The sequence below is a fragment of the Arachis duranensis genome, chromosome 5, assembly GCF_000817695.3.
Source record: "Arachis duranensis cultivar V14167 chromosome 5, aradu.V14167.gnm2.J7QH, whole genome shotgun sequence".
Classification (NCBI taxonomy): Eukaryota; Viridiplantae; Streptophyta; class Magnoliopsida; order Fabales; family Fabaceae; genus Arachis; species Arachis duranensis.
The window spans coordinates 100280326-100293388 of NC_029776.3; the positions used below are offsets into that span (position 1 = coordinate 100280326).

Genomic DNA, 13063 nt, shown 5'->3' on the forward strand with positions numbered 1-13063 from the left:
TAAAGAAGATAAATATCAATTATGTTGTATGAGATTTAATTCAGATCAACCTATTGCAGTTTTGATAGATTTTTGGTTTGATTTGGATTGAATTAGATGAATAATTTGTTTGAATGGATTTATATTTAAAAACCCCGATTAAATAGTACCTTTTTCACATTTAAATAGTGTAATCGTTTCAAATTTTGATGGAAAATAGTTTTAGTATAATTTGATTATATTTTTAAAAATAATTCCCCTAAAAGAAGTTAACAGAAAAGTCCATTTTAACCTATAACCTTTTGGGGGTAATTTCTTAGTAGAATAAACCATTAAAATCTATTTCCTTGAATATTATTTAGCTAATTTTATGATATTTTTTATTTGGTGTTTCATTTTTGTTTAAATTATTTTTTATAATAATTTTAAATTAAATTTTTAATTTTTATACTTTTAAAATTAAAATTAATTATCTAATCTATTTTTTAATAATAAAACAATAACTTTTAAGCACTATAACAAATATTTTTTATTTATATGTTATTGGTATGGTATTGGTGTTTTTGTTGTTAGTATTCGCCACCAAAGCCTTAAAATATGTTTGTTCTCCCACTTTCCAAGAAAATACGAACGTGACCGACCCAAACCTCAACCAGCAACAGCAACATCTCCTCAAAGTCATTCCACATTCTCTCTCTCCTATTACGCGCTTCTACTTTTCGCCGTTTCGGTGTTGCTGACCCAACCCAAGCCAACCCAACTTGCTTCCCCCCTTTTCCTTTCTCTCTTTCTCGCTCTCTCTCTCATATACACAAAGCCTTTCAATGCGTGCGTGAGAGAAGGAAGAGAGAGAGATTTTATCGGGAACCTTCTACGACCGTTTTTTCTCTGAAGTAGCCAAGCCAACATAGTGGTCCCATAAACGCCACACGATGAAGCGAAGGTTCGAAACGCTGTCGTCTCTGACCCGAAAGAGATCCATTCAGTTCCTGGCCGGAGCCTCCTTCCTCTACCTCCTCCTGGTAACCTTTGAAGTCCCCTTCGTCTTCACCTCCCTCACGCGCCAAGACTTCTCCACCGCCACCACGCGCTCCAGTTCCACCACCACCAGACTCCTCAGCCAACAAGACCTCCAACACCACCAAGCTCCAAACCGCCCCTTCAAAACCGTCTCACACAACAACCTCTCTCCGAGTCAAACTCACTCCCAACCGGGTTTCCTCTCAGGCCTCACCCTCGACCCGAATACATTTGAATCGACCCGCAAGGACGGCTCCGCCGACCTCTACAAGCTAGCCGACAATGCCCGGGAAGTGGGCCTGCGCCTCTGGACCGAGCTTCAGAACCCGGACGTTCCAAAGCCCAAGCCCGCCAAGCCGGAAAACCGGTCCGGCACGTGTCCCAGCTCGGTTTCTGTGTCCGGTTCGGAATTCTCAGGCGTGGTGTCGCTGCCGTGCGGGCTGACGTTGGGATCGCACGTGACGGTTGTCGGGAGGGCGAAGGCGGCGAGGCCGGAGTTCGAGTCGACGATATCGAGGGTGAGGGAGGACGACGAACCGACGCTGGTGTCGCAGTTCGTGGTGGAGCTGCAGGGACTGAAAACCGTTGAAGGTGAGGAGCCTCCGAGAATCTTCCACTTCAATCCTAGGTTGAAGGGAGATTGGAGCGGGAGGCCTGTGATCGAGATGAACACTTGTTACCGAATGCAGTGGGGCGCTTCTCTTAGGTGTGACGGTTGCAAATCCAAGGCTGATGATGATACTGGTATGTATGTGTATGTTGTAGTATAGTAGATCACTAGAGAGGACTTGTTTGAATTTGTTACTATTATCTTGATATATACCACTGCCAGGGTATCCATCATTTCGGAACAAAAGTGACTTTTTCCTTCCCTTTTCACATGATAAAAAATTTCTACTCAATTATTAAGCAAATTTAAGTATTGCGTACTAGGTTGCAGATTGTTTTTCTGTTTGAGAAATAAAGAAGCTCAATTTGTATGCATAATTAAAAGAAAGCTGATTTTTTTTCCTGGCTTATGAAAACCGATACGTTTAAATTTCTGCTTATTTCTTTAAAGGAAAAAAACATTTTTTAAGTTCATAAGTTGTAAGTGATTGCGTTAAAAAGAAAGGAAATGGAACAGTTAAGTTAGAACAATAATTAATTTTTTTTATTGGTGCAATAATCTAGATGAAATGATTTTTTGAAAGGAAAAAAAAAGTGAGGGTATGTGGTTGGTTTGTTATGGTTTGTGTCTTCTTCCCTCTTGGTTTTGAGAAAGAAGTATAATGCAAAATGGAAACTGATTTCACTTAATTTGAAGGATTTGATAATATCTTATGGGACAGATCTTGCTAGTTTGTTCTATGAATGAATGACTAGGAGAATGCTACAGTGATAGAGAAGAGTGTATAGTTTAATAGGATGACACCCTTTCGTTTAGCTAAGAATATATTCAATTTTATGGTTCTCTGTGATTCTTTTAAACCAGTTGTGGATTGAATTGTCTCATTTGAAAGATGTTTCATATTTTGAATATGACACTGCTTCTGTTCGAAACAGTTGATAGGCTGGTGAAGTGTGAGAAGTGGATTCGGGATGACGAAGGTCGCACAGAGGAGTCTAAGGCAACATGGTGGTTGAATAGACTCATTGGCCGCACAAAGAAAGTAACAGTTGACTGGCCGTTCCCATTCTCTGAGGACAAGCTGTTTGTTCTTACCCTTAATGCTGGATTGGAGGGTTATCATGTTACTGTCGATGGGAGGCATGTGGCCTCTTTTCCCTATCGCACTGTGAGTTAACTAATATGAACTTGTTAGGCGGAACCTTATGGATTTGCATATTTTCTTAAATTTGCTTTCTAATTTTCCCAGGGATTCACTCTTGAGGATGCCACTGGGCTTGCATTGGGAGGAGACATTGATGTCCACTCTGTATTTGCTGCTTCTTTGCCCTCAACGCATCCTAGTTTTGCGACACAGAGGCAACTTGAATTTTCAACCAGGTGGCGAGCCCCACCACTTCCAGACTCTGGAGTGGAACTGTTTATTGGTGTACTCTCAGCTGGAAACCATTTTGCTGAGCGAATGGCTACAAGGAGGTCATGGATGCAGCATACGCTTATCAAATCATCGAAAGTGGTTGCTCGTTTCTTTGTCGCACTGGTAATGATGATAAATTGACAAGCTATTATTCATTTATTGTTAAAAATGATTGTAGTTATAATTTCATTTCCAATGTCTAGTTGGGGGTTCTTAACATATGATTGAAACTTTTGCAGAATCCAAGAAAAGAAATCAATAGAGAGTTGAAGAAAGAAGCAGAATTTTTCGGTGACATTGTTATAGTGCCTTACCTGGATAACTATGACCTTGTCGTCTTGAAAACAGTAGCCATATGTGAATACGGGGTGAGTTGTTGATTGACTAAAAGTTTTGAGTTTGAAATAGGAAGAATGTTTTGCTGACAATGAAATCTTCTTTACAATTGTTCATAGGTTCACACAGTTTCAGCTAAGTATGTCATGAAGGGTGATGATGACACGTTTGTAAGAGTGGATTCTGTTATCGACCAAGCGAGGAAGTTTTCAGATGAATCAAGCTTTTATATTGGAAACATAAATTACTACCACAAGCCATTACGCCATGGTAAATGGGCAGTGGCATATGAGGTAATCAGAATTCATCACAATGCTTTAGTGTTTAGAATCATGGAGGAGGCATGTCCTGAAATAATTTGTGAAATTACTTGTTAGGTGAACTAAAGAATTTCAGTGTATGATTTTTAAATGAATTTCGTATGGTTTGGACTAAGTTCCATGTTCATATTTGTTGCTATATTAGAAACTTATTGAATTTCTTTTCTTTCCTTTTTGGGTACCTTTTTCTTTCAGGAATGGCCAGAAGAGGATTATCCACCCTATGCTAATGGGCCAGGTTATATTTTGTCTTCTGACATCGCTCAGTACATTGTTTCTGAGTTTGAGGCGCATAAATTAAGGGTTAGTAAGATTAATTAATGCTTCATATTTTTATCCTCATATTCGTTTGAAGTTTTTCACTGAATGCCTTTATGGTCTCTTGGTGCAGTTGTTTAAGATGGAAGACGTGAGTATGGGGATGTGGGTAGAGCAATTTAACAAGACAAAACGAGTGGAATACTCGCATAGCTTAAAGTTCTGCCAATTCGGCTGCATAGAAGACTATTACACGGCTCATTACCAATCGCCAAGGCAAATGATGTGCTTGTGGGATAAATTGCAAAGAGAGGGAAAGCCTCAATGTTGCAATATGCGATGACACAAAAAGGTACTAAGTTGCTACACACTTTGGATTTGGATTCAGGAGGAGAGGGACAGAGGAAAACAAGTTTTGCAGTGAAGTCCTAGCATCAAATATTGTATATAACTGTGGAGCTTGGTATTAGATGAATGGCGATCTGTGTAAATTGGCGTTTTTGAATATCTATTTTTTATTTATTATTTATTGGTTATTTTAATCATTGTTACTGATTATTCTTACTCCCTCATTTTTTGAGGGACATTCTTTTGGCACGGGATTGGAAGGTGAAGTAGAAAGTTGGACGGGAAGTTGTTAGATACGCAAATTTTGTCAAATAATTCGAACGATAGCATTCAAATGTCATTCATTCAGTCATTACGTAGATGTAACGTAAGAGACAGCTGCATTAGGCTGGTTCGACAATTTCATGTTCATTTTTCGTTGACGGAAATTTCAAGTTCAGTTTCGGCTAAAAGATTTTTTTGTTGGAAATGGACTTTTTTAATGTATATATAAGTGAGTCGATGTTGCGGATATAGTAGGTGATACACGCCGATCTGCTGATGTAGCATGCATGTACCGTGATGGACACATGTCAAAATCAGAAGCAAGATGCATCATGCGTGTTGTCCACATGGCGACCATCCAAGTAAAATGCACCATGTGTGTTGGACACGTGTCAGGCATGCAAGTAACACGTACTCTATGTTGTACACATGTCAAATGCTGGTTGGATGATATTGTAATATGTAATTTATAAGTTGAGTCTTCTGCCTATAAAAACTGAAACTCTAACCATTTTACTTTATTGTGAGAGGTGTTTTCCTACATTGTTGGTGTGATAGAGGGCACTATAAATATAGTGGTTTACCACAACAATGAGGTTATAAAAAATACATATGAGGGGATGAGTTGTGTGTGTGAGGATACATTTTCGTTTGTGGTTTCGTGCACAATAATGTTTGCGGAACTACAATATGTGCTCTATCAGAGCATAGAGAGTGATATTTTAAAGAGGGTGAGCAACATTTTCTACAGGAGTTCGGTTGTTGTATTTGGTGGCTTGATATAGTTTGAGATTATGCTGACTGTTAATGAATTAAATATTCAGTGAATGTTTTATATTCATCGGCAAACTCAGGTGCAACACTTATGGATTGAGTTGTATATTAAATTTGAACATATAGTTGTGGATGAGATTCAACATGACCCAGATGTACAAGAGGACAGAACTTAAGCGTACAAAGGAATGAACAATGATAGCGACGAGGAGTTCGAACCTACGTACGAAGCTGGTGACCAGGACGAGGACGACAACGGGGGAGGAAAGGCAGTCGCAGAAACTTTAGTGGTTTCACCCGCAGTCAATCAACCGACGAACGTTTCACCTTTTATGCGTAGCTTGGATCTTAACGCTCTACATGCACCGGAGTTCCCTGAATGTGCGAACATAGGTACGTGAGGAGTGGGTAGTATGTTTCTTTAGTTTTGTTTTGACAGATCGATGAGCGACAATTTATTTTTTTTATAGGTGTTGTTGATTTTAAGGACGGAAAGTTCATGATAGGAATGGAATACAGTTCTAGAAAATCAGTCATTGCGGCAATTCGGAGTTACACTATCTCTAGAAGAGTCGATTACGTCGTTTATGAATTTGAGCCACAGACGATCTATACAAAATGCAAGACTTATGGACGTGGATGCTATTTGCTTATCCGAGTAAGCTTGATACAGAAGAAATCTTGTTGGGAGATTCGAAGATACAACAGGAGGCACATGTGTTTCATGGAAACGATCTCACAATATCAATCCAAGTTTGACTCGGACATGATTGCTGAGGCTATGAAGTCATTGGTTGAATCCGACCCATTCATAAAGGAAAATCTAACTCACCATTTTCCTCCAACTTCAATCACTCATAACTTTTTCACAGCTCCGATTGACGAGCCGTTTGTGATCACGCGTTTGTAATGAAACCCTTTTCAATTATATTTAAATAGTTTGGTAAGTACTCAAAATTCCAGTTCCAGTTTCCCATTCAAAGATAATTTCGTGTTGGAGTTTGGGTATTGAGGATTTTTGGTGATTTTGATGTTATAGAGTTCTCTAACTTGTGTTGTTGGTTGTTTCCATCACCAGTTTTAGTGGGTAAAAATAAGGATCCATTTTTTTTCTTAGCTAATCAATTTATGTAAACTATAGTTTTTGATATTGTGCCAAATTATATGATTTGGTGTTAGTTTGAGTATTTGGGAGCTTAGCTTGGTGAAATTATAGAACTTGGACTTGGACAATGTGTGAACCAACTTGAGGCTTGGAAAGTTTGGAAAGGAAAGCTTGAAAGTTTGGAATTTGCGACATTAAGGTATGTGTTTAAGTTTCGAATAAGTACCATGTAATATGACAAGAAATTCTAGGCTAGTAGACCTAGGATATTTTTGAATTGTTGTGGTTGGTTGTTTGGTTTAGTAGAATTGTGATATATATTGGTTGATGATTGAGTTTGAATGAGATTGAATAAATATTGTGAATTGATTGCCTATTGAGGCGTTGATATAAAAATTGGGTCAGAGGCCGTGATAAGGTGAGGAATCCCCTAGGAAGTTGTAATATCTTTATTAAAAGAAAATTAAATAAATAAATAATTAAATATGGTTCGACGGAAGTGGAAAACATTTAGAATCATAATTTAGAAAGTTAAATGTGATATTTGGATTCGGAGGATTTTTCTGAGTGGAAAAATGTACTTTTCTGCGAAAAAATGTGTAAAGACGCGTATTGGAAATTTAACCAGTAGTACCGACTTAGACTGTTCGATACTGTGAGTGATGAAAAAATTAATGAGTCAGAAAGATTAATAAAGTAGAATTTACAATTTGGAGAAATGAAAATAATTCAAATTCAAATTAAAACACCAATCTTAAGGGTTTTGGCTCAAAATTAAGCTAACGGGCTAAACCGAGTGAACCGGACCAAGTGGGCCCAAGCCCACACTATATAAACCCCATTTTAGCACAACACAAGCACATTTTCTCCCTTTAGAAGAGAGAGACATGGATTTGAGGAAGAGAGAAAGGAAGAACACCAAAAACCCTAGCTTCACAAAAACTTCAAGTATCATAACATTTGATTCGGAACTCCAATTGACAGGTCGCTTGCGGCCTCGCGTCGCTCTCCTCATTCTCTTCGATTCTATCTAGGTATTGTTGTGAGTACATTGAAGCTCTTTGCCTAGTTTTGTTTTTTCCTTTCAATTCATGTTTTGGTTTAGGTTTTGAGAAAATCTTGTGATTTTGGTTATTTAGGGATGCTCTAGTATGAGCTATTGGTGAGTTCCATTCCAATTTTTTAGTAGGTAAGGTAAGAAATCACTAAATTCTTGTAATTTATCAAATTTTATGAATTCTAGGTTGATATATGTGTGAAATTGGTTACATTAGAGTTATTGGGTGATTTTGATACACATTAGGAGCTTGATTTTGGCTTGCGAAGCTTTTGGATGAACCTTGGTGGCTTGTTTGGAGTTTGGGTGTTGAATGGTTAGAATGGTAGAAAATGATGATATATATGTTGAGACTATGTAGGGATTGCTTTAGTATGGTTTTAGTTTGCATCGGGATAAAGAGTTGATGAGGTTTGAGGAAATTGAAAAATTATGTTTTCGGATAAAAACGGATTTTGACTAACTTTGGCGGGTCTAACTCGGTTCTCGGAGTTGAAAATTTAACGAAACAATATTTTTATGAAACTGGTTTAATAATCTTTTTAATGGTTCAAAAATGGTTTAAAAAATAAATTTTGTAGAAAAAGTTATGAAAGTTTAAAATTTGGGGTGAAAAACTAAATTCTGTAGCACATGAGTTTTTTCTGGTTTCTGATATGCATGCGTACGCGGAGTTGTCATGTGACGCGAGCATTGGCAATTGCCAAGTAAGGGTGTACGCGGATCAGATTGGATATAGCAAAAAATTTGATCTAATCCGCACAATTTTCATCGGATTGGATATGATATCTGCGTTTTTTTGTGTCGGATCAGATTGGATCGGATATCGGATATATCCGCATAATTGAAACTTCTCTTTTTGATCATATTTTTATGTAAAAAATTCAATAAAAATATTTCTTTCACACTTTTAAACTTAATCCTAAAATATTTTTTATCAAACTTTTTCTAAATAACAAAAATAAAATAATACAACATATGAATAATAATTATTAACTAAAACATATAAACAAGTAAATATAATACCAAACATATATATATATATATTTAATTATTATTGTGCGGATCTACGGATCGGATACGCAGATGTAGAGCAGATATCCGCGATCCGATCCGTAAAGGGTACGAATCAGATAGTATTCGCAATTTTCGAATCGGATGCGGATATTTACCACGGATCTGTAAATACGATCCGATCCATGAACACTCCTATTGCCTGGTAGTCTCGCGTACGCAGACACAGCTTGTGTACACGAAAATGACCATTTTCGTATTCATGCGCATGCATGAGGCATGTGTACGCGTGGATTCTCTTATGTTTTATACTTCCGCGTACGCGGATGTCGCGTGTGTATGCGACTATGCATGTTTTTGCATTTATGCATACGCATGACCACCTAATTTTGCAAAAGATGTTTTTGAGTTTTTTTAACCATTCTTCGAGCCTTCTGAACCTCTGTAAATCCTTTTATGAGTCTAGAGCCGGTGTAATAGAGGATAGAGAAGTTAAAAATGAGAATTTATGAGTTGAGTTAGTGAATTGAGGATGGATGATTGATTAAGTATAATGGGAATGATTTTGATAATGAGAGATGACGATGAATTGATTATGATTAAGTTTGATGAGAAGGGTTATGATAATGAGAGATGACGGAGATCGATTACAATTAAGTATGATTAAAATGATGATGATAATGAAAGAAATGAACGATGGGTCAAAGCTATTAATAATTGGTGAATGATGATGGAATAGGAAGGTTGAGGATTCCCTCCGAGTTATATGTTATATACGTGAGTGAAGATTTTGACGAGATGATGATTGAGAAGTGTGATGGGCACTATATCCCAGAATGAATAGGCGAGTTGGGGTTAAGGATTCCCTCTCTCTTACTAGGTTTTGAAATGAGTACAAACATATGGAGAGAGTGATATTGATATTGAAGGAGATTGAGGAGTGAGAAACTAAATTAATGATGAGGGCTTATGAGTAGTAAGCTGATTGAATATGAAATTGACTGAGAAAATGAATAAATAGGTGACTTGATGTAGAGGATTCCTTCTCTCGTATTGTGATTATGAATAAAGAGGCAATAATATTTATGTTATAAGGACGGTGGTTTCATCTTGCTCGTGGAATAATGAGTTTAGAAAGAGATACGGAATTTTATGTCTGCAAGGTGTACAGGGCACTCACCCTGCAAGACGAATAATAAGTTCAGAAAGAGATACATGCTTTTCTATCTGCGAGGTGTACAGGGCACTCACCTGCGAGAGATACAGGCTGTTCTTCCTGCGAGATAAAGAAAGTGACGGTGAAATTGTGAATGGTTGTACAATGATTTGACAAGGTACTAACCCTATCAGAGATACAGGCTTGTGTGTCTACGAGGTATACAGAGCACTTAACTCTGTGAGGTTTCCTCTGCGAGGTGTACAGGGCACTCACCCTGCTAGGCTATGCTATATAGCGAGTAAACAGCAGAGAGGATAATGTCCGAATTAACTACCAAATGTGCCGGATTCTAGAAAAGTAGCTGACACGTGAGCTCATGGCCAGTAGGATAAACATGCACCATTTGTATTTGATTGAATCATTTAGCTTTGCTACTTGTCATGGTTGTTTACTTGTGCATAATATATGACTATGTGCTAATTGCTTTACTAGAATTTACTTGTGTATTATTTGTTTGTCTTGCTTGTGTTTGCATAACTGAGAGGTCCCTCATGTTGGTGTCGGCTGACGCTGAGGACTGTCCTTGTTGAGATGAAATGACAAAATAATTGAATAATAAAGATAAATATTGAATGAGATGATTTGAGCTCCCTGGGTAGATGCAGTGGAATGATTTCACATGCTCCGGGTGGAGATTTGATGTCTTGATATAAAATCACTAAATCGAATTATAAGAGGGCTATTTTAGTTGAAGCTGGAGTGTTGTGGAAATAAAAAGGAAAGTGAATTAGAGTAGAATCCCTTAAGATAGTCCCAATCATGGTTTAGTGAGAACCTAGGATGCAAAGATTGCATCTGGAAGTTTAAGATTGCTCAGTGAGTTTTCAGTTGCCTTATATTATATTTACTTGGCATTTTTACCATACTGGGAGCCCGTGGGTCGAAGATTCTCATTTCGTATATATTACTTGTTTTTCAGATACAGGTTTGATTTTTCACGATGAGTTGGAGTTGTCTGGAGGACGGCGAAGCTTACTCCGAGTTCTGTTTTGTATTTTGTTTAGAACCTCTCTCCTTATTTTGGAAAACATTAACGATGTATATGTATGTATCTTTATTTTGGAAAATTTTCCTATAGAGGCTTTGATGTATCTTTGGTAGAGTTAGGATTTGTTATCAACTGTTTTATTTTACGCAGGTTTGATTTTTCACAATGAGTTGGAGTTGTCTGGAGGACGGCGAAGCTTACTCCGAGTTCTGTTTTGTATTTTGTTTAGAACCTCTCTCCTTATTTTGGAAAACATTAACGATGTATATGTATGTATCTTTATTTTGGAAAATTTTCCTATAGAGGCTTTGATGTATCTTTGGTAGAGTTAGGATTTGTTATCAACTGTTTTATTTTACTGTAACCCTAGTCAACCTAAACTTCGCAGATCGTGACTAGTGGCTATTATACATAATTATATATATGTATTCTGTCTTTAATCTATTATATCTTTAAAGTTTTATTTTACCCTATTTTTGCATACGCATTACTGTTCGATACGTGTGTTTGCGCTCACGATTTTCTTTTGTTCCTTTTTCAGGTTTCTCGATTAATAAATTCTTCTAATTATATATATAAGTCGTACCACATTTGAGTCGTACCACTTTATTATCATTGACTTATAACTTGAGCATAAGAATCTGAATGATATGGTGTTACAGAGGTAAGTGGTGTAAAATGTTGTTTGAGAATGAGATATTTCATGATAATTGGTTGTGGATTTTGTTTGTATAAGTGTGTATGTTGAGGTTGTCTTGAGAAATTGATTAAACAGGTGTTGAATGATTAGAAAGGGTAGAGAATTGATAAATTTTTGTTGAGAGAGTTTAAAAGTGGTATTGGAATGGTTTTGAACTGAATTAGAACTAGAATTGGTGAAAATTATTATGCAGAAAATTTTGGGTAAAAATGAATTTTTAACGAAATTCGACGTGTCATAACTTGGCCCTCGGACCTCTAAATTATGTGGAATTTATTTTAAATAAAAATTAAGTTTGTCTATTTTATTGAACGGACGGAAAACAATTTTTTACGAAAAAGTTATGGACATTTAAAAATCTAGTTTCAAAATTGAATTCTGCAGAAGTTGTAAAATTTTGAGGTCATGTGCATGCATACGCATGATGGGCATTCCAGAATTTAAAAGATTTCGTGCAAGTACCATACCTACATGCAAAAGTGGACTCGTGCGCATGCATGCGTACGCACGACTACCCTATCTTCAGAAAATGTGTTTTTAATTGTTTTAGCCTATCCAATCCACTTTTAATCCTTGTAACCCCTATTTGATATCTAATAACTAGTTTCTAGGATTTGAAAAGAATCTTATGCCTTTAAACCATTTTCTTAACTTTTCAAATTGTCGTTAATCCTATAACGGGTATGGGCAGTGAATTAAAGGGTAGAAAGTGATGGAAAGGAAAATATCGAGTTGAAGTGAGTCAGAAGTGATTAAAAATCATATATGTATCGCACACTAATTGAACCACTGTTCCTAGCCGAATTCAAAGAGTCATGTGAAAGAGTTTTCAATTTTTAATTCAAATATCAAATTTTCTAATTATAATAAAAGAATTTAAAAGAGATTAGCATACCTTTCGATACTACAAATCCGAATGAAGAACAAATAATTCAATCATGAAATAGATCAATGCAAACTTCAAGATAAAATAAACATAAATTAATAACCCATAGAAAACATAATGAGAGCTCCTAATCCTTTGACAAAGGATTAGTTACCCATAAAAAAGGAAAGAGAACAAAGGAGTTGAATGGGATTTGAATCCAAAGATCCTCCTCCTGGATGCCTTCTCTTGTGAACTTTGTTCACTTATTTATATCCTAATTCTAGAATTCAAATTCAAAACTATCCTAGTCTTATCTTTCGAAGAGAAAGATAAGATAATTACTTACTGGCTTTAATTTCAAATTTAAAATAATAATTCAAATCAAATCCGAACAACCAAATCTCTTATGTTTCTAGAAAAAATTACTAACTAATCTTCTATAGTTTTCAATATTTTGGATTTGATTAACGCTTCTAATGATGTGGATAATTAAGCTTGAATCTTAATTGTTGCTTCTTGAGAGTTGTAATTAGCTTTAAGTTGGGCTTGTATTAAAAGAAATTGGACAAAAAGGCAAAAAATGCACCTTCCAGGGAAGGATATACACTGGGTGTGTGTGGAGTGCTTGGAGGAATGCCCGACGGAGAAAGGAAGAAAGAAGGGTTCGCCAGGCGTGTAGGAGGTCCGTCAGGCATGAGATTAAAGAAGTTTGGGGCGCTGATTTTTCGTGTTCCAAAGATGATGGTGGTGCATGGCTTAAACTAAATGTTTATTATAGATATATGC

At 36.6% G+C, this 13063-nt stretch overlaps 1 protein-coding gene across 1 annotated transcript; it reads left to right on the forward strand.

Annotated features, from left to right (window-relative positions):
• The first annotated feature begins 612 nt into the window (after positions 1–612).
• On the forward strand, positions 613–4485 carry LOC107491353 (hydroxyproline O-galactosyltransferase GALT6). The gene is made up of 7 exons (XM_016112197.3): positions 613–1743; positions 2545–2777; positions 2859–3149; positions 3266–3394; positions 3482–3655; positions 3878–3985; positions 4074–4485. Exons 1-7 carry the CDS (start codon positions 912–914, stop codon positions 4281–4283), a joined length of 1977 nt encoding a protein of 658 aa, XP_015967683.1. The 5' UTR covers positions 613–911; the 3' UTR covers positions 4284–4485.
• The last annotated feature ends 8578 nt before the right edge of the window (positions 4486–13063 follow it).